The sequence below is a fragment of the Gilbertella persicaria genome (genome assembly GCF_025201335.1).
Source record: "Gilbertella persicaria strain CBS 190.32 chromosome Unknown B0P05scaffold_4, whole genome shotgun sequence".
Classification (NCBI taxonomy): Eukaryota; Fungi; Mucoromycota; class Mucoromycetes; order Mucorales; family Choanephoraceae; genus Gilbertella; species Gilbertella persicaria.
The window spans coordinates 501,067-528,314 of NW_026251965.1; the positions used below are offsets into that span (position 1 = coordinate 501,067).

Here is a 27,248-nt window from a genome sequence, read left to right on the forward strand (position 1 = left end):
ATTACACAATATGACCCACCAATATCAAGCTGTGATTGATGCAAATAGTGGCTATATCAAATATTTTGTCCTTGGGGAACTTGTTCAAGGATAGAAAGCATTCGAATTTTTAAGGAACCACCGTCTTTCATTTGGGTATTATGACTATCGGTACCTAAAAAACGGTGGTTGCTAAGAAACTTAATTTCATTTGGTTTAAAGATATCCTGTGTGACTATATAATCTTGTATTTCGACACATGTTGAATAAAGACGAGTACTTTTTGCTCAGAAAGTAAAATAAAGAAAAAAAAACACACATTCATAAATAGTAACTCAATGCCTATCGTTTTATGACACTGTTGGTACATATATCCAAAAAAGAAGTTTTAATATGCATTGTTTTTGTCTTTGCCCCTTGATTGTTTTAAGGTTGCACAAGAAAAAGAAAAAGACAAAAAAAAAGTTTCGCGTTTGAAACTATTCTTTTTTCTTTTTCTTTTTTTGTTGTACTTTTTTTTCCTATACTCTTCTTTACTTCTCATTGACAGAGAGTCATGTTGACAACTCCATTTTGTGGATGGCCGAATGAACATGGAAACTCAAACGCATGGCACAACTCGCTTGAAATGAATTCTTGTTACCGAGAAACGTAAGTTCCTGAAATATATCATGTCAATTTTTTTCTCTCTCCTCTCTCTCTTTTTTTTTTTTTTTTTTTTTTTTTTGGTTTTTAAATGTTTCATATTAATAAAAAAGACTCTCAGTATTCTAGATGGCTTGTTTCCTATCTTGTTTTTTCTTGTTTCATGCATTGTATTTATCTTTTCTCGCTATCAAACACCAACACATTCAAGACACTCAAGCGACTGTCTTCGATTGCCAACATCAAAAACTGTGTCTGTGTTTAGAAGAAGTCTTGTGCTTTTGATTGTAACACTACTCGAAATCAGCAGTTGGGCATTTTTGTTTGCTTGGCGACTGGAAAGTGCTATTCTGTCCAAAAAACCAAACCATTTTCCTCTATATCAACTTGTGGATCCAGCATTGGCTTGTATACCCCGAGTAAGAAACCCCCCTCTCCCTTCATGGATTCCATAAGACAAACTGATCTTGATAGATTTACATTTTACTTCTCATCATTAAATCGTTTACAACACCTCGAAATCCGCTCGATCCTTCCAGATTTACAAGATACAGCTGGCATTTCATGCTATTTTACTTGCTTGTATTTGTATCGTCTGTCGTGCGTATGTTTGATTATTTCCTGACACCCAACAACTGGTTTATTTCAGCTACAATTGAGAAATCATTTGCTTCTGTTGATGTCTGTCTGTGTTTTATACTTGTGTATGTGGTGATGACTTCACCGACTGAATTGGATCAGGCAGAATTAATGAATTTTGAAGATGAAGATGAGGGTGTTCTTGTACTTTCAGACGGAGGAGTGGTCATCAATGCAAGTAGCGATACATATGGCACACCTATCTGATTCTTTTGTAGGGACGTATGCTTAGTCTGGAGCCCTCGGCATCCCCTCTTTCTTCCGTCACATTCAGCTGGATGAACTCACTGCTTCATACAGCCTACAAATCACGATTGACAGCTGCCTCACTCTGGGCACTTCCTATCCGACAACGAGCTCGAGAAAACTTTCGTTTGTTTGCCAAAAGGGAGACCTCACGCGTCACTTCTGTCAGTATTCTACAACGCCTTTACGCAGCTAATCGTAAGATCGTATGGTGTCAGTTGATAACAGCCATAGGCGCTGTCATTTTTCATTATGCGAATCCTTTCTTTTTGCGCCAATTACTGAATTACATTCAACTACATCATCATCAAGACACATGGGTTGAAAAGGAGGTTGGGTTCATGTACTGTCTTGCCTTGTTTGGCTGTAATGTGGTGAGTACATTGGTAGCGTCTCAAACACTTTTATGGGGTAGGCGATGGCATGTAACGATGACCAACATGCTGAATTCTGAGATTTATGCACATGCGCTCAGACTCAAGCATACACATCAACAACAGCAAGACGACGACAACGATGACCTTGATGAATCCGCACACCAAAAAGCAAGTTTAATGAGCCAAGATACTGAGCGATTGGCAGAACTGGCCTCCTATCTCCATGTAAGTTGATATTTAGTGTTCTATGTTTCCTGATTGTGTAGATATTCTATACGTGTCCATTAGAAATCACAGCAGGCGTTGTGTTCTTATATCACATCTTGGGCCATTCCTTCTTGGCAGGCTTAGTGGTGATGGTGGTTGCTTTGCCTTCGACACATTACATTAGTCGACGCTTAATGATAGCACAAACACATCTGACAGATGCCAAGTCATGGCGATTAAGGTTATTACGCGAGCTTTGTGAAGGTATCAAGACAATCAAGTTTTTAGCTGCTGAGCGTCGTTGGGAACAAGCTATCAAGGCAAGTAAATGATAGATTAAAACGAGACTCATGGTCAATAGAACGCAAGAGATGATGAGCTTGTTAAACTGATCAAACTCTATACTCAAAATACATTATTGGGCTTGATCTGGTTTGCTACACCTGTGTTTGTCACCACTATTTCTTTTGCTTGGTATACGATGGTTGAAAAAAAATCACTCGATGCAAGGTAAGCACGCTTACATGAGAAAAGAATAGCTCATGCGATGATAGTACGGCGTTTGTGAGCATTGTCTTATTTGGCATGTTACGCGATCCCTTAAATGTGATGCCTCAAGCATTTATGGCCTATAGTGATGCCAAAATAAGTCTGGGGCATATCACGGCATTTCTAAATACAGAGGCGAAACAAAACAATCCCTGTGTTCCATCCGAACAAACCTACCAAGAACAAGCCAAAGTTGGCTTTGCGTCCCCACAATCCGTCTTTGAATGGAACCATACACAACAAAAACAACATCAACAACAACAAACAACAAAGCATTACAATACATTCCCTCAGGAAAGAAGAAGGTCTTCTAGAACAACTATTGAAGGATCCACCTCGTTTACGTTTGATGCTTCTTCATCATTCAAGTTGGTTGTGCCCTACACTCTTTTTCCCTCGGGTAAATTAAGTGTCATTTCAGGTCCTCCGTCCAGTGGCAAGACGAGTCTGTTGGCTGCTTTGTTGGGCGAGATGACGATGATCGCAGGTGATCAATTTCCCGTTTTACCTTCTCGGTTCTTGTATCAACAACAAGGGCTTGTCAAAGATGGCCCTTATTATCTTCACAAAGTAGCTTATGTAGCACAACGTCCATGGATTGAACATGGTACAATACGTGAAAATATTTTGTTTTTTGAGCCTTGGGATGACACTCGCTATCGATCTGTGTTGCATCAATGCGATCTTTTGCGCGACTTGTCTTTGTTTGACAATGGTGACTTGACACTCACGACAGATCGAGGTATCTCTGATTCAGGTATATATATATATATATGAAGTAAGACTCGATTGGCATGATGAGCTAACCACTGTATGGATTAGATGTCATGAAACATAAGATATCTTTGGCTCGAGCTGTGTATTCGCGTTGTAAAACTGTCTTGATTGACGATATCTTTCATTTGTTAGGAAAAGTAACTTCTACTTTTATCTATGAGAATTGTATTCGAGGTGATTTGATGAAAGATCGAACAGTTTTAGTCGCAGTGACTTATCCAGACATGTTTTGGGCAAGAGATGCGCGATTGTTTGTTCATATGGCGGAGCCATTCCATGGAGAAGGTCGTATTGAGTCTATGGAGACGGATCCTGAGTGCATTGTGAACCTGATCAAGACTCGAAGAACTGAGCAACAAAGAGAAAAGCAAAAGAAAGAAAAGATAGAGGAGCCTAAAGAGACCTGGTATGCAGAAACAAATAACCCAGTAGATATGGTAGATACTTTGTTTGAGCATACAGGAGGCGCAAGTAGTATACACAATAATACAACATTAGTAGAGGAAGACTTTTTTGATGAAGGATCTATTATTCCTGACTCCATTCGACAAGAAGATGAAGATGATGAGGCAATCCATCGAGACAATACATACCGAGATTATGCTTATGCTACTTACTATTCTGTATGTGGAGGATGGAAATATTGGATATCGGTGATTTTGTTTACACTGTTTGCAAGACTAATGAATATTTCTGAAAGTTATTGGCTAAAGGAAGGTAAACCATTTCTATTTATTTTTTTGAGAGGGGAGGGAGTGCCAGTTTGTTTATGTTACTTCCAAAGCAAGAAGGCATACGAGCATCAAGTAACGTCTTTGTTTTTCTTTTATTAGGTATGGTCCACAGCTTATTCCCGTTACGATACAATCGTTGATCTCTCATCTCTGGATGAATTGAACATTTCCAATTATTATGTTCTCATCTACCTCGGATTATGCTTGGTAACTGTCACTTGTAATTTCATTCGTACCGTGATTCAGTACAGAGGCTCTCTTCGTGCTTCTAATCGTATCTTTGTGGGACTTTTACAATCTGTCTGTCATGCCCCTTTACAGTTTTTTGATGTAACACCTATCAGTCATATCATGAGCCGGTTTAGTAAAGACATGGAGACGGTTGACTCAAGTATTGGATGGCATATCAATTTCTTGCTTCAGACTGTCTTTGGTGTATTTGGTGTTGTGTTTACGATTGGGATAATTCTGCCCGAGTTCTTTGGTGCAAGTTTAGTAGCAGGTAATTCATTATAGTAGTAGTATGCAGAATCACATTAACTTTTGATAAAGCCATGATGTATTTTTATGTTGGTGTCGTGTATATTCGAGCATCCAGAGAATTAAAGAAATTAAATACCGACAGTCGACCTCCTATCTTTCATCTTTACAGTGATACATTGGCAGGATTAGCTACGATACGTGCCTATGGCGAAGAATGGTCTATGATGAAGAAAATGTTTACTCGCTTGGATGATAACATGCGGCCTTTTTATACGCTTTGGAACACCAATAGGTAAGATCATGGTTCTTGAAATCAAGTCACCCACACCTATTAGATGGCTTTTTGTGCGAGTAGAGCTCCTGGGTACATTTCTGTCGCTTTTTATTAGTGTTTCACTTGTCCAAAAGGTCAAGACAATTGATGCAGGTTTAGCAGGCATTGCATTGACATTTTCCGCCAGTTTGCTGGAATATGTGTATTGGTTAATGCGACAATTTACTACTGTCGATATGCATTTTGAAGCTGTTGAGCGTATCCATCAATATATGGTGATGCCACAAGAACCACCCAGTATTGTAGAAGGCTCAAGACCTCCAGCTGCAGTAAGTCAATATAGACCAAAACCATGATTTTTGTTAAATTGTCTTGATTAGTGGCCAACTTATGCAGCGATTCAAGTCAGAGATTTGGTTGTCAGCTTTAGTCATTCAGAGGCAGATGCCATTTTAAGACATGTATCCTTCAATATCTTTCCCGGTGAGAAAGTGGCACTTATAGGTAGAGCTGGTGCAGAGAAGCATGCACTGGTTTCCTGCTTGTTTCGATTCATGGAACCTATGCGGGGATCCATTAAGATTGATGGTGTCAATACAGCTTGGGTAAGCTTATTTGTTTTGATGGACCATTTTGTAACATGCAAGCATTAGATTGGTGTTGAAGATTTAAGATCACGCATGACATTTATTTCAAAAGATGGCTGGCTTTTGAGTGGCACAGTCAGAAGCAATTTAGACCCATTTGGCGAATATGATGATTATGCACTCTGGCAAGTACTTTATCGTGTACAATTAGCAAAACCACCCAACCAACATGACTTAAATGAGCCCTGTGCTATCCAAGATTTAGACATAGATCTTGGTAAAGAAGGGTGTCGTTTGCCTGTTTGCGAACGACAATTGCTTTGTATTGCAAGAGCCTTGTTGCAGGATTGCACCAAGCTTGTTATCATAGAAGAAGCAAATTTGAATACAGAAGCAAGAGCACTTATTCAAGCAGTTATAGATCAAGAATTTGAAGAATCGGTAAAAAATATATGTGTATTTTTGGCAGCTGTTTATTGATCATTATCTGTTAGACTGTCATCACAATACCTTACATGCTTCACGATGTAGTGAATTACGACAAAGTAATGGTGTTTGATCAAGGCAATCTTGTTGAATTTGACTCACCCATTGAATTGTTGAATAAGCAACATAGTCTTTTACAATCCCTTTGTGAAAAAGCTGGTATTTTGGACTCGCTTACTCTGGATATGGATATTCTTACCTAATACTATCTATTTATCTATCTATATATATATATATTTACACCTTTTTTCTCTCTCTCTCTCTCTTTTTCTAATACGTTAATACACTATTACTATTTAATAAACATGTATATTCTAATAAGTAGTCGTTTTATTGTTCAAACAAAGTAGTTTTTTTTCTTCTTTCGGTACAAGTGGCTTCGTTTATTGCAATGGTTGTGGTTTGTTGTGAAGAAAGAGGGGGGTTGTAATTTATTGCTTGCTAGCTTCGAGCTTGGCGTAATAAGCGTCACGTTGAGCAGCCTTGGGAAGGTGGTAGAGGTTCCACCAAGCAGCACCACCAACAGCACCCAAAGTGAGGGAAATGGCGATATCCTTGATAACTTGCTTACGGTATTTACCAGTGATAGGGGCAATCATTATTGTAGGTTAAAGAAAAAAAAAAGTGAAAAGATGTATGTTCAAGAAAACAATTTTTTTTAATCCTCGCAAGGGCACAGCTAAGAGATGATGATGTCACCAGGAATAGAAATTATGTGGCCTGATACGCTTAGGAAAATAACCAATTAATTTTATTCGCTCACTTTGGATATTTGAAGTTTGTAGGTCTTTTCGATGCTCTTGGACTTCGACGACTTGTTTCGATTTGTTTCGTTTTATGAAGGCCTTGATGATTGTCTTTTGTTTTTCGTTTTTGAGATGGCTTGGGTAAATGCGCCATGGTGGATGAAGTACCAGCACTTATAGGCACTTGTTGACTTGTGTTGTCCTTGTTGACTGTAGTCTCGGAAAGTGCCTCTTTATCTGCTTCTTTTGGATTAATAGATGGTTCATCAAAGCGAACGTAGTCAGTGCTGGTATTGTCTTTAGTAGGCATGGTTTTAGTAGGTACATTTTTATCATTCTCGGCATTTTGTATCATGGATGTTTCTTCTCGAGATATCTCTTTCTTGAGCTCTCTCACAAACACTTCTTCTGTAAATACTCTTGTAGACACTTTTTTGTTGAGCATCTCTGTAGGCACTTGTCTTGCGATACTTTTGCTGAGTGCTTGTTCCGTGGTCGCTTTTTCAGTCACTTGTTTTCCATTTGATGATGGTTGAGTTACTTGTCGGATAGCATTCATGATAGCCTCGACAGTCTTCTTAAGTTGCTGAATATCGCTAGGAATATCAACACCAACATCAAGTATTTTAAGCTCGCTGACATGTAAAGAAAGAACTACTTGTGTAGATGTTTCCTTAAAAGTACAAGGTTGAGCTTGCAAGTATCCAGATATTTTGACATTGAACCCTTGATTCTCAGCAACATTGAAGCCATGTTTGCCAATGCTTGTGTCTACTAATGACTTTTTGATATAAAGAAGCAACACAGTCTTACTGTAAGAAAGTGAATACCTGTGCATTTGCATGATCGATATACTTACGGTACAAAAGTATGAGCCTGGAAAGTTACTATCTCATCCTTAACAGCTGAACCTGATTGCATGAATTCAAGATGGTTTGGAATAAGCAAAGCATTTGCAGCTACATAGATTTCTGAAGTAGTTGACATAATAATTAGAAAAGAAAAAAAAAGAGGCTATAACAAAAGCTGCTTTCTATGGTCTTTTTATAATACTACTGATACATGTTTATGCATTTTATCTTTATTATTTGTATCTTGTTAGATCTCACTTTCATGGGGACTTTTTGCATGATTTCTATTTTCCTTTACTCTTCCAAAGGAACTCGTTTTCTACAGCTAGTTTGTATGTATGCACCACCATTATTTATACATCAACTACTGATTTATTTATACTGATAAAGAAAGACCTGATAAATATGATATACAGTTACAATTGATTTTAATTTCTTGTATACATCCAAAGAAAAACATTTCCACTTGTTGCTGTATGCCTTTTGGACCATTTCTATGCCTCATGTTGACTCTATCTTTCGAAATCTATGCATTTTTTTTTTTCAAAAAATAAAATATATAGGCTTAAAAAAAAAGCATTCGATATTTGGCAACCAAGGCGATAGAAAAAAAAAAAGTAAACAGTAGCAAAGGACTTGCATAGTAACTAAAAAAGCAGCCATAGAGATTTGCAAATGGTTCAATCAATTCTAGATTCAAAACTCCATGCAATAGACAGGCTTTTGCCTTGATATAATATTTCGCTTGTCATACTTTTTTTTCTGCTTTTAGTTACCAACATACGTTTAAAACTGCGTAGTTAACTTTTTTGGAATGACTTAAATAGGCACTACCAATTTTGATCATCATTCTTTTATCCCTCTTTCTCTTTTTTTATATTTAAATATGGGTATTCCCAAGTTTTTCAGATGGATAAGGTACAATAGGCTTGTTAAGAAAATTGAAAATTAAAGCGTGTATTTAGTGAGCGTTATCCTATGTGTTCGCAGTTGATAACGGACAGCAGTATTCCAGAGTTTGGTACGTAAATACCAAGTCGCGCTATTAGCATATTAATATAAACATAGATAATCTTTACCTTGATATGAACGGTATTATCCACAACTGCTCACATAATAACAACGATAATGCCCACTTTCGTATAACGGAAGAGCAGATCTGGATTGGCGTGTTTAACTACATTGACCATCTGTTTTCCAAGATCAAGCCTAAAAAATTCTTCTTTTTGGCTATTGACGGTGTGGCCCCTAGAGCCAAAATGAATCAACAGCGGTCCCGTCGTTTTCGTACAGCCAAAGATGCCGAAGAACTCAGACAAAAAGCATTGTTCAAAGGCGAAGAATTGCCTCCAGAAGATCCATTTGACTCCAATTGTATCACACCTGGTACGGAGTTTATGAAGAGGTTAACTGCGGAACTACGCTACTTTATTTCTAAAAAGGTATCTGAGGATGCTAATTGGCGTGGTGTTGAGATTGTATTGTCAGGTCCTGAAGTACCCGGTGAAGGTGAACACAAAATCATGGAATACATTCGTTTGGCCAGAACTCAGCCTGACTATGACCCTAACGTGAGACACTGTCTTTATGGTTTGGATGCTGACTTGATTATGCTGGGTTTATTGAGTCATGATCCTCATTTTGCATTGCTACGTGAAGAAGTTACTTTCGGTAAACAAAACCAAAGAAAGAAACAAAGGTAAAATTTATTCAAGACAGAAGCTCCAGATGCTAATACTATGTTTTTTTTTTTCTAGTTTGGACAGTCAAAACTTTTATCTCATGCACTTGTCTTTAATGCGAGAGTACCTAGAAATGGAATTTAGAACAATAAGCGACTCTTTATCTTTTCCCTATGATTTTGAACGCGTATTAGATGATTTTATTCTGCTTGCTCTTTTTGTCGGTAATGATTTCTTGCCCAATTTACCCAATCTCCATATCAATGAAGGTGCCCTGGGTCTTATGTTCAAGATTTACAAAGAAACACTACCTCAATCCGACGGCTACATCCATGATGGTGGACAAGTTAACATGAAAAGACTCCAAAAGATCTTGGACGGTATTTCAGATGTAGTAGAGAAAGAAGCATACGAATTAGAATCCATTGACTCCTTGTATCTTGCCGGCAAACGTGAAAACAGTCAAAGTGAGCGTCAATTATTGATGGAATTGGAAAAAAAGAAGGCTATCAAGGATGGTAGAATGGTAATCACAGACAAGCAAGAGCGTATATTCCGTCAAGTCAGCAATTACTTGTTAAGCGGGCGTACTGGGAAAGGAACAACACTTCACTTTGACACACCATTCAAGGCACGCGATAAAAAGTTTATGATTCAATTGGCGAGTGATTTAAACATGTCTTGTCACTTGGATTACGATGAAGCTGACAAGTCTACTTATGTCGAACTCTCTTTTGATTCAGACCTGGAAGAAGACGATGAAGATGAATCTGAAGAGTCCGAAGACGAAGAGGCCATTGCTGCCCGTGATCGTGTCTTGGGAAAATATGAAAATGCTGAAATTATTTCAGAAAACATGACTCGTGAAGACATCGAACGTGAAGAAAGAGAACGATTTGAAGCTGGTCTAAAGGAATGGAAGGCCGGTTACTATAAAGAAAAGATGAATATCGACATCAACGACAAGAAGCAAATGGACGATCTTGTTGGCTCGTATATTATAGGTATTCAATGGGTCCTCCGATACTACTATGATGGTGTCGCTTCATGGGGTTGGTTCTATCCTTATCATTATGCTCCCAAGATTTCAGATTTGAAAGACATTGCTCGATTTGAAAATCACCAATTTACACTTGGAGAGCCCTTCAAGGCATTTGAACAATTGATGGGTGTTTTGCCCAGTTTGAGTAAAAAGTTGTTACCTGCTGCTTACCAAGATTTGATGGTCGATACTGCTTCTCCTATCATTGACTTTTATCCTCGCGATTTCGATTTGGATATGAATGGCAAGAAACAAGATTGGGAAGCCATTGTCAAAATTCCTTTCATTGAAGAAAAGCGTCTTTTGGAAGCCATGAGAAGCCGTGAAAACCGTTTGACAAAAGAAGAAAAAGAAAGAACCAAGATTGGCAACAGTTACAAGTTTGTCTATGATGAGTCTTTAGCCAAGAAGAATCCTGATGATTTACCTGTCTATCCTAGTCCTTTGCCTGGTGTCTTTCCCGATATTCACCACTGTCTTGCTCGTGAAGAAATCTACAATTTACCAACATTGACTGTACACAACTACAGAATGGAATTAAGAAAGGGCTTGTTGCCTGGTGCTAAGGTTGGCAAGGACGCATTGGCAGGTTTCCCTTCACTCCAAACAATCCCTCATACATTTGAAATCAAACACCATGGTGTTCACGTCTTCCAACAAGACAGCCGTAATGAATCCGTTGTCATCTCTATCAAGAACAAGTACCAACATGCTGATATTGAAGAGATTGCCAAATTGTTCCTGTACAGATCAATCTATGTGCAATACCCTTATTTGAAAGAAGCTGTTGTCATCGGTGTCTCTAATGCTGAAAAGAAATACTATGTTACATTTAATAACGGTAAGAAGCAAATTTTGGAACATATCTGGGACGATAAAGAAAGAGAGGCTTGGGAATCACGTATGGGACGTGCTGAATACATGCCTAGCAAACGTTTTGGTTTGTTGGTAGGTGAGATTGAAGTTGGTTTTCACGTCTGTGTGTTGAACGGTATGCATCAAACAGAAGAAGGTGCTCTTGTCAAGGAATTTGTCAATCCTAGCTTGGAAGATTTAGTACCTATTCAGATGGTTGTTATCAAGGTGGCCAATCCCGATCCTCGTTATATCGAAAAGCCTGCTCCCCCCATTCACAAGAGTTTCCCTGTCAAGTCTACCGTTTTTTTCTTGGGCAACAAGTTTTTGGGTGCTCAAGCTACTGTGGTTGGTCATAGCCATGGCAATGTTGATATTGAAATGACTGTGCCTGTGGACGAAAAATATCAAAGCGAACCTGAATTTGGTCATGAAATTACACGCAAGCAAGAAGAAACAGTTCGCTACGAACCTGCTAATGCTGTTGCTCGTGAGCTCGGCTTGAATCCTTTGACCTTGTCCAAATTGACTTCTGCTGTGAGTGTGGTTGAAAAGAATAATCAGCGCCTCAATGTCGGATTGAACTTGAAGTTTGAAAGCCGAGGTGAAAAGGTCTTGGGCTACACTCGCAAGAACCCTATTGGCTTTTGGGAATATTCAAGTGCGGCTGTTGCCCTGATTAAAGAGTACACTGAAAAGTTTCCTGAGTTTGTCAACTTGTTGAGAAACCAAAAGAGTTCAGGCATGTTGAGTGTGGACGATTTCTCTTGGACAAGTGATGGTCATGCTGCTCTTCGTCAAATGAAAGACTGGGTGCACAGCAAGAAGATCGATAATCTTATTCGTGCTACTTTTGACACAGAAGAATTGGATGATGATAGTTGTCACAAGGTGGAAGAGGCTGCTATCAAGTACCATGAAGAGTATGAAAACTTTGATTTCAAGAAAGTGGTTATCCGTGGTGTGCCTCGTAAAGTCTTATTGAAGCCTGCTGATGCTGAGGTGCGTCTTAACTATCAAACTTTTTCTTTGGGTGACCGTGTGGTCTATGTCTGCGATACTGGTTTCGTGCCCCTTGGTAATAAGGGTACAGTGGTAGGCACAAGAGAGAAAGTGGTAGACGTTATCTTTGATACTACGTTTATGAGTGGTACTTCACTTGGTGGAAAGTAAGTCCGGGCTACTCTCCTTTATTTGATGATGTACTTATCCCTATATAGATGCTCTCAATTCCGTGGTATTACCTTGCCTTATTCTACTCTGATCAATATCAGTAATCCTTCTCACAAGAATGAGAGCAATCCCCCTAACAACCGCTCTAATAACTATAATAATCATGGTCATCATAAGGGTAATCACCACAATAACCATGAGCACTATAACAATAGAGATCAAGAGTCATCCCGTGGTGGTCGTGGCGGCAATAGAGGCTTTAGAGGTGGTCGTGGCCGTGGTGGTCGTGGAAATGGTCGAGGTAATGGCAGAGGCGGTCATGACCATCGTTCCCTCTACTAGAAATCCTTTTTTTTTTAGGTAATGAATACTGTTTAATAAACAAGAATTTGCTACAAAGTAATTACGCATTATTTAGGTGAATTAATGAAGTTATGAAACATGATTGAGAACTTTAAAGAATAATAACATCATACAGAAACTTGTTGACGTATCTTATGCTATTGTAGATTCTTAGGTATGAATAATGTTGCATATAAGTCTCTCAGAGCTATATATGAGCACGGCCGTTATAAATATGTCAAACGCAATTGTGCATTGTTTTCAGAAGAATCGAGAAAAATAGCTGCATTACGGAATTCTGAAGGAACTATCTAGAAGAGAGAAAAAGGGATGTAGGTGTAATTGACATTTTGTTGAGGAAATCCGTCATATCAAGAAATGTTTTATGAGTAAATGCATGGATTGCAACAAGAGCAGATTTTATGTTGCCCATCATATAATGTAATGAATGTGCTTCGTAGGAATGGCATAGAAGAATACTATGTTATAACAGCCCACGTTTTTATACGTGCTCTCAGGACAGTAAGAATTTTCATAAAAAAAACTACAAATATGTACACCTTTATGTTTAAAAGGAAATATCCAGCCTCACTATGCGATGGTATGACAAAGAAAAATGTCAAAAATAAGTTTATTGAAAATAAACACAGCCTTCAACTATGTCAACTTGTATGGTCTTTCTCATAAGTTTATTTGTTGCTCTTAGTGCAACCTAATTATTGGATATACCAAAAACAAAAAGCACAAAGCCAACTTTACTGATACAACGAATTAAAATAAGCTTTTTATATCAATGTTATCTGTGTAACTATCTAACCTTAAAGATGGCGTAATCTACTAACAATAAGACCTCATCCAAACCCTGTTATAAAACATTATTTTCTTATGATTTCTTTTAACAACATAATAAACATGACTTGCCTTCTTTCCTTTTAAAGATACTTCCGTGAAGAGGGAGAAGTACGTGCGTGACCTAAGATATGTACCCTATTATTTGGATTTCTCTTTGATTATATGCATCAATCTATGTGCATACATCAAGTCAGCTTTTACTCCTTCTATTTCCCTAGAATTACAATTGTCTATAGTATCAAGTGTAATGACAATGCTCATGGCTTCTAGAGTGAACAACAGTGTATCATGCATCACATTATGAGATCATTTGCTTCGCGAATTGTGCAAATGTGTGAATGGTATTAGAGCGGCTACTGAATGGAGATCATTCTACAAATTATAAAATCATGAATTTTTTCTTGGTTTTCTTTATCTCTTGTTCTCCCTTTTTTCTTTTCGACATGTCTGAATCAACAAGACTTTTATCTACAGTAGAAGAAAGTTATGCTTCGACTGAATTATATCATGGAAACACAATTCTCGCAACTGGTCAAAAAACCCGGCAAAGATCTTTATTGAGTCAATCAACAGGAACCCTAACATCAGATAATTTTCAAAAGAAAACTAGTATTTACCATCATTTGAAGAAACTATATTATTGCTTCTCAACTTCACTGTATTTAGAAAACAAAGCATCTGTTGCCCGCGATCATCTCGGTAAATCCATATATAAAAGAATATTCATGCAGGTTCTTATATTTCTGACAGCCAATGAACGAACTTATTTGGCTTGGGTAAGAACAAGTCTGTCTATGATTGCTGTGGGTGTTGGTAAGTGTAGAAAAAAAAGAAGGAAAAGAGAATATATACTGAATTTATATAAACAGCAATCACACAAGTGTTTCGTCTACACAAAGATAATGCTACCTTACCAGAATATTCAAATCCGTCATTTAATGCCAAAGGTAGATCATTGGGATTAGTGTTCATCATGTTTGGCATTTGCTTTATATTATTTGCTGTCATTCGATACTTTCATTCACAGACAGCCATGACAAAAGGATACTTTCCTGCTAGTCGAGGCATTGTTGTTTTAACATCATTGAGTACATTGGCTGCTCTTATTGCCATTTTCATCATGATTTTACTTCACAGTCAATAATTATATACCATGCATGCATTTCTAGAAAAATACCATCATTCTCCATTTTTTTTATACTCTTTTGTTCTTTGTCTATCTCTTTTGATACTAAAAAAAATGAGGATTATTTTGTTCATCTCCATTTCATCATACAAAGTACTTGTCTTAAGCTCATAAACATATGTATTGGATAACTTTTTCTTTCTGTAAACAGCAAATTATTGCTGTAGACGTAATATGTTAGACATGAAAAGAAGTACATTACGTTGACTAAATCGACACTTGATCCATACTATGTAATTTGAAATGTATATTTATTACTCTATACACAAATGCCATACATTTACTCATCATGAGATAAAAGAGGAGTGCGTTCACTGTGTTCGCTTTCTTCCTCCTTAACAAAAGGCCACTTAAGAACACCGTTGAAGTAAAAGGTACCAGTGACCATTACAACAAAACCAACGACTTGAATCCAGGAGAATTGTTCCCAACCCAAATAAAGAGACACCATCCAGATGAAAAGTGTTCTATTGTATATTCAGAAGATGACAGCATACCTACTTTCTTACCTGCATGCATCAATTGTGCTTCTGGCAGTAGCAGAGACAGCGGAAGTAATGGAGAGACCAAACCAATTAAAGAAAGCAATAGAACAACTGATGGCTAAACCAGTTTGCCAGACAGTAGGGTTATCAAAAAAGTCATGGTAGCCTTGAACGATATCAAAAGAAGGATGCTGCTTACTCAAAACAAGATGGAGAATAGGCATGGCAGTCAAGACAGAAATGAGACCAAAAGAGCCTTCAAGACCAACAGCCTTCAAGGGAGTTACCTTGTATCGAACCAAAATCTTTTCTTCAATCACAAATTGAGATGCAGTAAACAACTGAGCACCCAATACCAAACCAACACCCAAAAGAGAAGAATAGTCGACTGGTTCTTCAAGTAAAGAGGCTGCATCTGGTTTCTTTTGGGGGAAAAGAACAGAAGAAAGGCCCACAATACCAACACCTACCACAACCATAATAAGGGAAATCCATTCGTAGTTACGTAAACGACGATTCAAGAACAAGTAACTAAATAAACCAGTAAAGATAACAACGGCACCACGCAGCATTTGATAAACACTTGCAGAAATCAAAAGAAGACCCACATTCATTACCTATGACTATTACTATGCAAGAAAACACACACACACGCACAGGCGTCATTGCTTACAGTTGTTCCGGCCAAATCGCATAGTGTTGGGATCCAAAATAATAAGGCTTTCCAACCCTTTAGTTCAGGCAAATCTTGTTCTACTTTAGTAATTTGTTGATCGACTTCATCAACTACGGCAGCAGCGTCTAATTGATTCACGGCTGAAGGAGGAGCAGGTGCCAGTCGTTTTTGTTGATAAAGTTGATAGAGATACACTGACCAAACAGCAAATTCACCCACAAACATATTGAGTCTAATGAATCAGTTAAGCGTAAATTCTCATCAGTATATTTTTACGTTTGCCAAATAGGTTGTTCAAAGTAAACTCTGTTTTTTGGGTTAGAATCCTCACAGTTACGAACACATTGCATATCTTGGAACTTGTTTAGGATAGTATTGCATACACCTACAGACTGATAAACATGTGTCTTTTTTTATTGATATTACGCAGTACCTGAGATAAGCATGCCTGCCACTAAAACAAGTGTAGCAGACCTACTGATAGAAGATTTTGTTGAAGAACTAGGCATAAATTGATGTAAAAGTGAAGAAAAAAGTAAAAAAAAAAGGAGAGGGAAAATGGGCGTTTGAATTCTTCAAGTGACTGTGTACATTCACGCAGATCATGGGACAAAGAAGTATACAGTATTTTCTGTTACATTTGAGAAGATTATAGTTTTTTTAGACCAATAGAAAAGTTTTTGAGAATTATACTTTATTTTTGGGAAGTCTTCAAAAAAAAATTCGAGAGCTTTTTAGAAATTGAGTTTTTTCGACGATTTCCTTTCTTTTAGATTAGACATCTTTAGATAAAAATGGACTACGTTAAGAACTTCCATTTTTCCAATCAGAGCTCTGGTCCATTTTCTCTTTTTTCAGCCAATCAAATCTCTGTATTCTAGTTCAACTGGTCCAACTGGTCCAACTGGTCCAACTGGTCCATTTTTTTCTTTCTTAGCCTAAATGGCATCTATAATCACAAGAGAACAAGCATTGTGTCTTCTATTTTGTAAGGAATACAATGAAGACAATATAAAAATGGCCCTAGAGAAGGTATCCCTTTATGAGGACCTAGAAATTTGTCATGCTGGCGACCCTCTACAGCCAATGCTACTTCCTCATGTTAGGATCCATTCGAATCCTTTCGGTTTTAAGAAATATAGCTCTGAAGCTGATACAGTCTCACAAGAAGTTCAGGATAAGACAAATGTTAACTTTAGTAAGTTTGAGTGACGTTTAATGTTATTTAGCCAATTTTAATTATTAACATTGATCCTCTTCAATAGTCTGATGAACATTGAATCGGATGCTTGCTAATATGGCTGTGGGTACAATGGGGGTCTTGTCAAAGATAAATCTCATATGAGCAAGCTAGATTTGTGAAAGAGTAATTATGAAGACTAAGTAAGTACGAAACCGGATGAGCATCAATAGTATCTTGATCATACGCCAACAAAGGATGCAGCCAGCGAAAACATAAAGCCGAGGCCTGAACCTAAATATCAACTACTTCAAGTTCACCTTTTTCTTTGGCAGCGTCCATACTTTCCAAGGAATAACAGGAAATATATTCTTACGCAAGAATCGAATGGCCTAAGATTTCAATTGTTTGAAGTCAGCAAGCGTCAACGGAGTAACCCGCAAGATATACCATATTTTAGGCAATATCAGTGAACTCAAGACAGTGGCTCGGTCAACCACAGACAATGAACGTGTAGAGTATTATTAATACTATTAAAATAGTGCACGATGCTCAGATTGCTCAGTTTCTGAATCAAGTGTATGTCCCAACTGAACCATAGAGCGGATCACTTTACATAAAAAGAAAGTCTCATCCAGGGATATTTCTTCTTTGATTATGTTATATACAACTAGATTTGATGAGAAATCGTTGTTATCTTTTATAAAGTGGTGCAACACCAAAAAAGTTTTATACATGAACCAAGAACAGGAACGAAAAGCATTGAAGGATCAAAACGGTTCAAAGGTTCGATATCGAGTCTTATGGACATTAAAAGATGAATATTTGAATGGTATTGCTTATCAATCACGGAGCATCTGCCAAAGTACCAGGCATACGTCAAGAACCTCAAGAAAAACAACTTCACAGTTGTTGTGAACATATATGAATTCATATGTATAGATCAATAAATGATGATCATGGCAAAAGACCAGATCACATATATGGCAATTGCAATGGATCTATAGTCACTGGCATTTACTCATTCTGCTAGAAGTATTACATCATCCTCATAGTCAGAGATTATGAACCTAGTGACTCTGTTATTATTAATGGCACTCATAAAGTGACAGTTAGAGATGATAAATATGTAATAGTTTATACAAGTTCAGGTCAGATCATGTACTATTGACTGAGCTGACAACTTTTCCTAAAGGCATTTCTTTTAACTGCTGCTGATCTGACAAATTAATCCGCAGTTAAGAAGCTAACCCCAAAACAATATTTTGACTGAGAAGAAAAACTATAAATACCTCGACATTTTATAGCAATTGAAAGACAACATTTTTTGGAGAAATAAAAGCCTATACAAGCTCTAACGGACTTTCTCTGTGTTCTTACCTTTTCTTTTATTTAATATCTATTCTCTCTTCTTCTCACAACAACAGTCGTTGGATACGCCAGAAAGTCTTCAGGTCAGCAACATCAGAAAGTGAGAGTGGGTTTGATTCAAAAAATGGTCAACAGATTGTATGACGCGTTGCTTGTGGATAAAGTATTTGTCACTGTGTCATCGCGGGCAAATGATACTATTACATCCCGCGACACGAATGAAAAAAATGCCCAATTGACGCTTTTGAGCCAAGTGCATGGAAACACGCAAGGTAATGAATGTAGAACACTTAACTCTAATCAAAGCACTCACAGTATCATATAGATCTATTGGAATATATTTGCACATCAGAAAACAACTGTCTAGTAGCGATTGATTTCGCCGGTCTGTCAACCAATACCAGTGATTTATATGATTTCATTGTGTAAGTCTTCTTATACGAAAAAAAGTAATCACTTCTTGCTAAAAATGATTTTTTAGGGCTCATGGTTCCATCAAAAAAATAATCATTGACCTCTCTGCGTCTACTGGGCTCATGAAGTATTATAACCGAGACAATATTATTGATAATCCTAGCATTTTAAAGGATTTTGATTGTAGAAAACCTTGTTATAGACGGTCGTAAATATCTATCAATTCTTCTAATAAAGTAGTCTTACTTTCCCAAGTCTTCACTTTCGTCTAACTTTATGTCCATAACAGAAATCCCTTAAATCTTGTTGAAAAGGTTCCAGTACAGCCTCAGTTGGACTAGAATATAGAGATTTGATTGGCTAAGAAAGAAAAAAAATGGACCAGTTGGACCAGTTGGACCAGTTGAGCTAGAATGCAGAGATTTGATTGGCTGTAAAAAGAGAAAATGGACCAGAGCTCTGATTGGAAAAATGGAAGTTCTTAACGTAGTCCATTTTTATCTAAAGATGTCTAATCTAAAAGAAAGGAAATCGTCGAAAAAACTCAATTTCTAAAAAGCTCTCGAATTTTTTTTTGAAGACTTCCCAAAAATAAAGTATAATTCTCAAAAACTTTTCTATTGGTCTAAAAAAACTATAATCTTCTCAAATGTAACAGAAAATACTGTATTTTCGAAAAGGTCCGAAAACCAAGTAAAAATTCTATATTTAGGAAAAACTTGCGTCTGCAGCGGGATGCCAATACACTTTTGGTGCTATTATGCTAATCAATGGCTTGTGGGATTAATTTAAAAAGAAAGTTAGTTTATATGAGAGGCCTATTCAAGAAAATTCAGGCTATAATCTAATATTGTATCATAAGCTTGATACTCGAAAAAGGTATAAATTAAGGACCGAAAGCATATTATGTATGCCAAATGAAATCAAAAGTTATTCATTAGCCACAAAGTATGTATGTTTTTAATATGCTGATCACTAGATGGAGTCTGTTGTTTCAATCAGATAAAAAAAAAAGACCGCTGGTGGGGATTCCCGGAGTAAGTTGACACCCGTTTGACTGTCCGATAATTCATTTCCTTTTTTTTGTTTTCTCTCTCTCTCCTCTCTCTCTCTCATTCTTTTCCTGATCTACTTTTTTTTTCTTTTCTTCGACATCATCATGGCAACCAAACGTAAAGGGAAAACTGTTCCTTGCGAAGGTATTTTTGTTGGCTTATTCAATACTCTCTAATGATAATTTAGGTTGCCGAGAACGCAAAAAGAAATGTTCTGCAGGACAGCCTTGTGAAAGGTAAACAAATAACAAAAAAAAAATCAATTATTTCTAAACACAAAAAGTATAGATGTAAAAAACTCGGTATTCATTGCCATTATCTTCAGCCTGTTTCTCCTCCCAAGACTGAATATATGGAACCCATGATCGACAGCCATGAAATTCAACTCGATATCGACTACTTGCAATTCATGATGAATACGATGGAACGAGAAATCGAATCACTAAGAAACCAACCACGCTTCATTCAAGACAAGACAGATCAACATTGGCAGCTTACTTTAAGAGATGGAAAGCTATCAATTGATACTCATATTACATCGTTTACGACGCTTTTAGAACGTATCAAAGTATGTGCACCTCTCTTGAAACAACCTACATTTCGTTTTGAAGGAGGTGTTTATCTTAAACGTCAATTTGCTCATACTGTTTTACGCAAAGGATTCTTTAAAGCAACACTCGAATGTGTCAAGAGTGTAGAACAAAGACGCTTGATTGGGTCCATTGAAACTCCCGACATTGTGTTGAACAAACCAGACCTGTTGCTCCAACTGATTCAACTCTATTTTTCTTGTCGATTCTCGAGCCGTGTTTTATTTCATAAACAGACATTTTACGACTTGTTTATCAGTCCTTATCCTGATCCTGAATCGTCGCCTGTGCTCTGTGCATTATCGGCTGCTGTATTGGTAAGGCACTGTAAACACATTATGGCCATTGTGCCTTTTGATCAACAATTGGGTCTTGCTGAATACTATTTCAACAAGGCCCGGCAGATTGTGTCTTTACGATTTGATGAGCCCTGTTTAGAGACCATGGCTGTTTATCTTCATATGGCTTATTATATGGCTCATTTACTTCGACCTCAAGAAGCGAGTAAATATCTTGATATGGCTGCTCGTATACGACACATCCTAGCCGAAACACTGTACGTGCATCCTTCTACACCGTATGCAGGTGAATACGAGACATTCAAACGACTTCATGCTGGACTCATGGATATTGTGTCATTTATTCAGTACATTCGAAATCAACGCGGTGTTCCCTTAAACAAAGCTTCCATACGTGACTATCGAACCAAGAAGACAAAACCATTTCATATGGTGTCTAAGCAGCGATATGAAACTACTCCCATGCCTGATGAACCTATGCCTATTGTCCGTGCTATCATGAAAGACCACTATATTGAATGTATGACAAAAGTGCTGTGTCCTTATTTCATTCGTGTGAGGTGGACAGAAGATGATATGATACCCATCTCTTTATTGATCAAGACAGAAACAGAACTCAAGTATGCCTATTATCATCATATACCATCCTCATATCAATTATCACCGACTATTTTTGAAGAAGGACTAAGTGATGCAGATTTCAAGCGACGCCTTTCACAAGATGAGCGTTGTGACCTTGTGTCCGTCACACTCGCTGCTCGGTTTTATCAGTCTTTGATTGCACTGCATGAACCTTTTCTGCCTGTGATAAAAAGACCATCTACAGGGATGGATCTTTCTTTACTTCAAGAAGAACAAGAAGAAACCAATGAAAAGAAACGAAAAAGAACACCGACTGAACTACCTACTGTATCTGAGCACGCCTTGAGGGCGCAACACACGACGTATCAAAGTGCTATCATTGTTGTGCGTTTACTAGAATATCAATGTACAGTATTAAATTCATGTACTATACCTACTGCTTCTTTATTATGTGCATGGGATATTTTGATGCGCAATTCATACTTGGGTATATCGGACATCCGAGATACAGAGTACCTTTCAAAAAAGACATTCAATTAGCCCGAGAATACGCTGTACGATGCATTGAAGTTCTCAGACGAGGTCATTTATTTAATGGTGCTGAACGCCATTTATGGGAATATTATGAACGCATGGAAACTCAGTTACTGACCGCACTTTGTCAATCTGCTTCTCCTACAGCTAAATATTGGGAACCTGTGGATACTTGGTAAACACAGTTGTATATTCACTTGCATTGTAAATAAAACATAATTTTTTCTTTCATCTACCAAATGGATGGCTGTCTTGGTTGAATGTTTGTGCACAAATATCTTGAAGAAAAGGTTGATGTACAACCAAAGGGACAGAAGAGGCTAAATGAACTGCTAATTGGCAAGACAATTTAGCTGCATCTTCATCTCCTGTTCGAAAATAGCCACCTGAGAAATCACTTGAATCACGAACAAATCCCCATAATAAAGGTAAGCCTGTTCCTTTTGTGCCTACTAGACAAAAGGACAAATAAGAGGATATGAGGAAAATGATAGATTATAGATCAACCTACATTGTAAAAAGATTTGCTGTGCTTTGATTTCAAAACTTCGAAACATCCAGTAGTGTCCATTGTTAGGTTGGCCTAGACATACTTTACAAGGTACATTGACATGATAGCCAACCACATTACCACTGCTTGTGTGTTAGTCTATTTTATATTCTGTTTTGTCTTACCAATTTAGACATGCAATATCTCTTACTCGACATGCACACGATGCTGCAGCATAATCACCATGAACAAATCCAGTACTACAGCCATAAGTATCAATTTTAATCATTTACCTACATACGTATTTGGCATTAAATCCGTTGAGAACAATTGGATGTTTCTATCTGAGAGCAACACTGCCTTTCCATAGTCAATCTAACTGAACAAGATTTACTTACATTCATGCCTCGATCTGTCAATACAGCAGAGCAGTCTTTACATTCAATGCGATAGACATGCTTTCGTTCATACTCTGTTGCTACTTGATTCATACGTCTGTACTCTACAAGTACTTGTTGGTGATAATCTTGTCTTTGTCTCATAAAGAAAGAAATAGGTTTTTTTATTTTTATTTCTACAACTAATTTATAAGTCAAAATATTTCCTCGGGTCATTGTTCTTGTTTGTTTTGCTTTGTTGTCCAAGGTGGAGTAGGTCCTCTCCACATGCCTTTTATGGATCCCTGAAACGGACTTGGATTCCGAGGGGAAGCAGTAGAAGTACAGGAAGGTAAAGAATAAGCTGGGGAGAGATTAAACACACCTCTAGCTTTTGTTGGATCATAGTCATTGTGTTGCTTGATCTTGATTTGGTATTGCATTGGCCGAGGAGGAGAAAGGGCTGTAGCGAATGGTTTGTGGTCTATGGTCTCTTTTGGAACAGGCGTTATGGAAGGTATAGGGACCACAATACCTTCATCTATACTATAGGTATTTTCTTCATCTTTCATGCGGTTTCCTTTTCGACAATAAAGTACAATGCTGATGACTACAATTACTATACCCATACCAATACAAGCCCATTGCCATCCTTCCATGATAAAGATAAACAAACAAAGGAAAGAAAAGAAAGAGAAAAGACAGTAAATGGATTTATAATGAAAATCATAAAATTGCATTAAACAACGGAGTTAAATTACATGACGAGTTTCTCTCTCTTTTTTTTCTTTATCATGAATACATCCTTGGACCAAAATAAAGACCAACAAATAGCAGCTATTTTAGTTGTTGGATTTCATCATGCATTTGGCCCTATCGTTGAGTTTTGTGTGCCTCCTCTTCCTCACCAAGAGACAAAGCATACTCTAGAGAAACTAGACTTGCCTGAAGAGTGGAGTTTTTTACCTTTTCTTGCCTTACCAGGTAGGTAAAAAAATAAATAAATAAACGAGACTTCGTCACTCATCCAGATCAGACGGTGCCCATCAAAAAGACGAAGATTTTGCTTATTTTCACTTACCACCTGTACCAGGTTGGTCTGTTGCAGAAACGACATTGTTTGGGATTTCTTGTAATCGACAGATTGCAGCCAAAGTATAATAATAGGGGTGTAACACAGTATAGAATTAATATGAATAGGATTTAGAAGTCAAGACACCTGATATTACTCGATCCATCGTCCAAAAAGCAGTGGTTGTATTAGCGAGACAAGTGAGTTGTTTATACACAAATTGGATTGCTGATTGATAGCCTATCTTTGGACCCCTTCGACAAAAACTAGCAGTGATTACAGCTGCTTGGTTCAATCAAAAGGACTTTACTAAGCTTGAAATACTCTATGTAAGCCCCTTCTCTTCCCCCAACGAGGGATGATGTGGTATTGATTCATTTCTAGAATTTATACAATAATCTCAATAGTACTTTTTATGGTCCCATTGATGATTCTACTCTGTATATGGGTACTTCATTACGCGAATTAGTCTACAAGTTCAAATCAAAGACACTCATGTTACTTAAGCTATTATTGCTTGAAAAAAGGGTAAATAGATACAGCAATGCTTCTTTTTGTCTCATAAACATGGTTAGTTATTGTTTTATGGATATCCAGTAGAAAGACTATGCACTTTTCAATATTCGCTTATTTCACTGATACCAGGTCTATTAAGAAACCTACAAGATTCAGGTGCACCTGTACTCGATACATCTGATATAAACATCAAGACAACAGAAGCCAAAGTCTTGTCGGATGGAAGCAAAGAGAGTTTGTTGAAATATATGGGACTGCCTCTTCATTTGTTTGAAAAAGGTTCCTTTTTCCAGCCTTATTTGCCCCTTCAACAGATAGACATGCTTTCTTCTGAACAGACTACCTCGTATGTTGTTGGCACAACCAATCAAATATTCTTCCATCATAAGAGTGATACCAAGATTGATGTCCTAGTGAATGTAGAGACAGGCACATTGGAATTTTACAATCAACAGTTGGTGTCCTTGGTCAGTCCAACATTGGCAGATAGAAGATGGATGGAGAATATTGTCAAAGTAGTGAATGATACCTGGAATCAAAATGGTAAAGAAATGCAACACTAGATAGTCAATTCATAATATAAAAAAAGATCCAGGGCGTCCATTGCAGAACACGTATCTTGGATCTGATGATTATTTGCGAGCCAGATTTGAAGAATACGTATTGTCTTTATTGTCCAGTGTGAAGCATGCACAGGCACATAATATGCTGGACCATGTTCAAGAGCTAGAGAGTACGGAGCAAGTCATGACAGATGAAGCAGAAGGTAAAAAAAAAAAAAAGGTTGTCTATTCGTCATGTATTGATCAATATCAGAACACAACTATCTAAGTGATTATGGTATGAAATGGCTTATGGTTTGGTGGGACACAAATAATTTCAAGAAATGGAATCAATACACAGATCATGAAATATATGAAATTGTAGAACCAGGGTAAACAAAGCAATCAACACATAAGCTGCGGCTGACTCTTGATAGGCATCCTGGCATGGGTAATTTGTCTATTTCAGATCTACAGAACACACTTTCAAAGTAATGTATATAGAGACCTAAAGAACGCAATCACTGATAGACCAAGTGTAGTCGCTTACGAGATCTGCAGTTGAAACAAAACTTGGCACCCATTCGAAATACTTTATCCAAAGCCATGTCGGGTGGTGCAAAGGCCGTGTCCAGTGGACGATCCAAACTGAATGCATTTTGGAATGATTTAGAACGCAGCCATCCTGAAGAAGGAACATCCCGACCTGAACCTTCTTCTCCGCCCCTTTCACCATTATTTGAAACAACAACACAACAAGCGGGGCGGCTGTTTAGTAATTTCTCATCGTTTCTTACTCGAAAAACAAAGGAATTTTCACAAGTCATGGAGGTAAATTGACTTTGTTTATTCATTAGCTTATGTTTCCCTACTAGGATTCTGTGTCAGAAACCAACAAGAAACAACTCTCAAGACAGGCTTCAAGTGATGACGATTCAGGCTCTGGTGTGTTTGTTGATGTGGGACAAATGTACCCGTTTACTAAATCAAACAGAAACAAAGAAGACGTGCTTGACATTTAATAAAAGGGAAAAACACAAACTTTAATTTTTGACGATACTTTTTGTGAGAGAAACGGATTTTGTGGGGTTGATGGTCACTATAAATAACAGAAAAAAATTGTTTTTCATTTTTTTTATTCTTTTTTTTTCCACTCGATTCCCGGTCAACTCTTTGCTCAAATGCACTCAACAGTGTGCCAAAACCAAAATTCAAGTTGCTCTTTCTGTGGTGTTACTGATCATATCGCATGGAATTGTCCCAAGAGAAATAGACCAAGGCCATAAATAAAGAACTTTTTTTTTTTTAAAGAGCAAATCGATCCAATTTCATATGTCCCAATGTCATATTGATATGGTAATGTATTAGCCAATCAGATCGTGCCTGAGCATCCACCAATCGCTGTTCCATTTTGAGCTTGAATGGCTCTATTAGAGGCTGGACTCCTGGCGTGTAACTAAAACTCAAAAGCATATGTGAATCATCTTGACTGGTCAAAAAGACTTGGACTAAATTTAATGTCTGACCGCCAAGACAATTGGTTCTTGTCTCCCATTCATCTAATTCGTCTTCTGAGCTATCTGTATCCAAATGTGTGGTATAAATAACGGGGTAGTCGAGTAACCAGCCTGTCAATGCAACCATACATGTAGGTACAATAGGTGAATAATACGTGTGTTTTGACAGCTGCAATTTCTTGATCCATGCGACAAGACCGTTAGGAAATTCAATAGGCTAAGACAGATGAGAATTAAAAACGGGATGCTTTTGAACTTACTCGGGGCTCCTTGCCTTCCACTGCAACAAACGTAAATTGGTCAGGTTGTTTCAGAGTAGTTTTGATATGCTGAGATAGTCGTTCCGAATGACAAATAAAAGTGAATCGATCTTTAAACTGTAAAAGGACAAGTGAACGACATTCTGGTAACTAAAAAAAAACGGATAAATGGTCAGGTCAATCTTGTATTGTCATTACTTTTCTCAGTGCTCTCAAAAGTTGATTTGCTTTATCTTGATCAATATAAGCAATATCAATAAGATGAGATGCTCTAAAAAAAAAAGAGAGAGAGATAAACAATCAAAAAAAATTTTCTTAAATTGTTTTTTACCTTAAACCATACGCTACACAAGTAATAGCTTCAGCTTATTAGTTAAAAAAAAATCAAATCCGCTTTTTTTTTTATTATTATTACCCTTTGCTAATGATGTGAGCTTTGTGTTGTTTAAAGATTTAAAATGAGGCTTAAGAACATCAAAGATTAACATAAAAGACAGGGGCAGAAAGATAATTTAAGGGAGAATTTTTATAAAGGAGATATAAAAAGAAGGGAGAGAGAAAGGAAAAGGACAAGAC

At 37.4% G+C, this 27,248-nt stretch overlaps 16 protein-coding genes across 16 annotated transcripts; 10 read left to right on the top strand and 6 right to left on the bottom strand.

Moving 5' to 3' along the window:
* Positions 1-535: 535 nt before the first annotated feature.
* Positions 536-6,186, top strand: B0P05DRAFT_583600 (ABC transporter type 1, transmembrane domain-containing protein; the record flags this gene model as incomplete). The annotated part of the gene is made up of 14 exons (XM_051582260.1): positions 536-630; positions 836-1,043; positions 1,099-1,428; positions 1,482-2,111; positions 2,153-2,417; positions 2,465-2,603; positions 2,648-3,399; positions 3,465-4,042; positions 4,253-4,655; positions 4,706-4,928; positions 4,972-5,239; positions 5,291-5,515; positions 5,564-5,938; positions 5,992-6,186. The coding sequence occupies 14 exons, from the start codon at positions 536-538 to the stop codon at positions 6,184-6,186; spliced, it is 4,686 nt and encodes a 1,561-aa protein (XP_051438801.1).
* A 32-nt stretch (positions 6,187-6,218) lies between these two features.
* Positions 6,219-6,615, bottom strand: B0P05DRAFT_525869 (uncharacterized protein). Its single transcript, XM_051576371.1, has one exon. The coding sequence runs from the start codon at positions 6,580-6,582 to the stop codon at positions 6,415-6,417; it is 168 nt and encodes a 55-aa protein (XP_051438802.1). The 5' UTR covers positions 6,583-6,615; the 3' UTR covers positions 6,219-6,414.
* Positions 6,616-6,662: 47 nt separating this feature from the next.
* On the bottom strand, positions 6,663-8,097 carry B0P05DRAFT_525870 (uncharacterized protein). The gene is made up of 2 exons (XM_051576372.1): positions 7,589-8,097; positions 6,663-7,541 (listed from the first exon to the last, which is right to left on the bottom strand). Exons 1-2 carry the CDS (start codon positions 7,714-7,716, stop codon positions 6,743-6,745), a joined length of 927 nt encoding a protein of 308 aa, XP_051438803.1. The 5' UTR covers positions 7,717-8,097; the 3' UTR covers positions 6,663-6,742.
* Positions 8,098-8,306: 209 nt separating this feature from the next.
* Positions 8,307-12,728, top strand: B0P05DRAFT_224926 (XRN 5'-3' exonuclease N-terminus-domain-containing protein). Its single transcript, XM_051573266.1, has 5 exons — positions 8,307-8,498; positions 8,546-8,601; positions 8,649-9,279; positions 9,338-12,328; positions 12,380-12,728. Exons 1-5 carry the CDS (start codon positions 8,467-8,469, stop codon positions 12,672-12,674), a joined length of 4,005 nt encoding a protein of 1,334 aa, XP_051438804.1. The 5' UTR covers positions 8,307-8,466; the 3' UTR covers positions 12,675-12,728.
* Positions 12,729-13,953: 1,225 nt separating this feature from the next.
* On the top strand, positions 13,954-15,029 carry B0P05DRAFT_525876 (uncharacterized protein). Its single transcript, XM_051576373.1, has 3 exons — positions 13,954-14,225; positions 14,277-14,339; positions 14,396-15,029. Exons 1-3 carry the CDS (start codon positions 13,970-13,972, stop codon positions 14,668-14,670), a joined length of 594 nt encoding a protein of 197 aa, XP_051438805.1. The 5' UTR covers positions 13,954-13,969; the 3' UTR covers positions 14,671-15,029.
* Positions 14,993-16,382, bottom strand: B0P05DRAFT_568511 (uncharacterized protein; the record flags this gene model as incomplete). The annotated part of the gene is made up of 6 exons (XM_051581199.1): positions 14,993-15,179; positions 15,222-15,814; positions 15,871-16,105; positions 16,150-16,258; positions 16,307-16,327; positions 16,352-16,382. 6 exons carry the CDS (start codon positions 16,380-16,382, stop codon positions 14,993-14,995), a joined length of 1,176 nt encoding a protein of 391 aa, XP_051438806.1.
* Positions 16,383-16,753: 371 nt separating this feature from the next.
* B0P05DRAFT_525884 (uncharacterized protein) lies at positions 16,754-17,229 on the top strand. Its single transcript, XM_051576374.1, has 2 exons — positions 16,754-17,071; positions 17,139-17,229. The coding sequence occupies exons 1-2, from the start codon at positions 16,816-16,818 to the stop codon at positions 17,141-17,143; spliced, it is 261 nt and encodes an 86-aa protein (XP_051438807.1). The 5' UTR covers positions 16,754-16,815; the 3' UTR covers positions 17,144-17,229.
* Positions 17,230-17,267: 38 nt separating this feature from the next.
* Positions 17,268-18,052, top strand: B0P05DRAFT_525886 (uncharacterized protein). The gene has a single exon (XM_051576375.1). It carries the CDS (start codon positions 17,711-17,713, stop codon positions 17,969-17,971), a length of 261 nt encoding a protein of 86 aa, XP_051438808.1. The 5' UTR covers positions 17,268-17,710; the 3' UTR covers positions 17,972-18,052.
* Positions 18,053-18,385: 333 nt separating this feature from the next.
* B0P05DRAFT_525888 (uncharacterized protein) lies at positions 18,386-18,981 on the top strand. The gene is made up of 2 exons (XM_051576376.1): positions 18,386-18,849; positions 18,906-18,981. The coding sequence occupies exon 1, from the start codon at positions 18,549-18,551 to the stop codon at positions 18,747-18,749; it is 201 nt and encodes a 66-aa protein (XP_051438809.1). The 5' UTR covers positions 18,386-18,548; the 3' UTR covers positions 18,750-18,849; positions 18,906-18,981.
* Positions 18,761-19,050, top strand: B0P05DRAFT_462165 (uncharacterized protein; the record flags this gene model as incomplete). Its single annotated transcript, XM_051574106.1, has 2 exons — positions 18,761-18,849; positions 18,906-19,050. Coding segments are annotated over 2 exons (234 nt in total), but the record flags the coding sequence as incomplete, so codon positions are not given.
* Positions 19,051-19,997: 947 nt separating this feature from the next.
* Positions 19,998-21,904, top strand: B0P05DRAFT_568513 (uncharacterized protein; the record flags this gene model as incomplete). Its single annotated transcript, XM_051581200.1, has 3 exons — positions 19,998-20,037; positions 20,081-20,129; positions 20,182-21,904. 3 exons carry the CDS (start codon positions 19,998-20,000, stop codon positions 21,902-21,904), a joined length of 1,812 nt encoding a protein of 603 aa, XP_051438811.1.
* A 222-nt stretch (positions 21,905-22,126) lies between these two features.
* Positions 22,127-23,476, bottom strand: B0P05DRAFT_622412 (FAM72 protein-domain-containing protein; the record flags this gene model as incomplete). The annotated part of the gene is made up of 6 exons (XM_051583446.1): positions 22,828-23,476; positions 22,787-22,800; positions 22,690-22,763; positions 22,574-22,648; positions 22,410-22,531; positions 22,127-22,350 (listed from the first exon to the last, which is right to left on the bottom strand). Exons 1-6 carry the CDS (start codon positions 23,000-23,002, stop codon positions 22,127-22,129), a joined length of 684 nt encoding a protein of 227 aa, XP_051438812.1. The 5' UTR covers positions 23,003-23,476.
* Positions 22,906-23,476, bottom strand: B0P05DRAFT_634229 (uncharacterized protein). The gene has a single exon (XM_051583544.1). It carries the CDS (start codon positions 23,422-23,424, stop codon positions 22,999-23,001), a length of 426 nt encoding a protein of 141 aa, XP_051438813.1. The 5' UTR covers positions 23,425-23,476; the 3' UTR covers positions 22,906-22,998.
* A 3-nt stretch (positions 23,477-23,479) lies between these two features.
* Positions 23,480-25,327, top strand: B0P05DRAFT_225329 (AVL9/DENND6 domain-containing protein). The gene is made up of 8 exons (XM_051573268.1): positions 23,480-23,749; positions 23,802-23,920; positions 23,966-24,037; positions 24,077-24,166; positions 24,222-24,365; positions 24,413-24,896; positions 24,949-25,119; positions 25,170-25,327. The coding sequence occupies exons 1-8, from the start codon at positions 23,527-23,529 to the stop codon at positions 25,289-25,291; spliced, it is 1,425 nt and encodes a 474-aa protein (XP_051438814.1). The 5' UTR covers positions 23,480-23,526; the 3' UTR covers positions 25,292-25,327.
* Positions 25,026-26,057, top strand: B0P05DRAFT_225238 (uncharacterized protein). Its single transcript, XM_051573267.1, has 4 exons — positions 25,026-25,119; positions 25,170-25,386; positions 25,438-25,726; positions 25,771-26,057. Exons 2-4 carry the CDS (start codon positions 25,343-25,345, stop codon positions 25,915-25,917), a joined length of 480 nt encoding a protein of 159 aa, XP_051438815.1. The 5' UTR covers positions 25,026-25,119; positions 25,170-25,342; the 3' UTR covers positions 25,918-26,057.
* Positions 26,058-26,200: 143 nt separating this feature from the next.
* B0P05DRAFT_583611 (uncharacterized protein) lies at positions 26,201-27,160 on the bottom strand (the record flags this gene model as incomplete). The annotated part of the gene is made up of 5 exons (XM_051582261.1): positions 26,201-26,629; positions 26,673-26,822; positions 26,871-26,943; positions 27,004-27,037; positions 27,088-27,160. 5 exons carry the CDS (start codon positions 27,158-27,160, stop codon positions 26,201-26,203), a joined length of 759 nt encoding a protein of 252 aa, XP_051438816.1.
* Between the last annotated feature and the right edge of the window lie 88 nt (positions 27,161-27,248).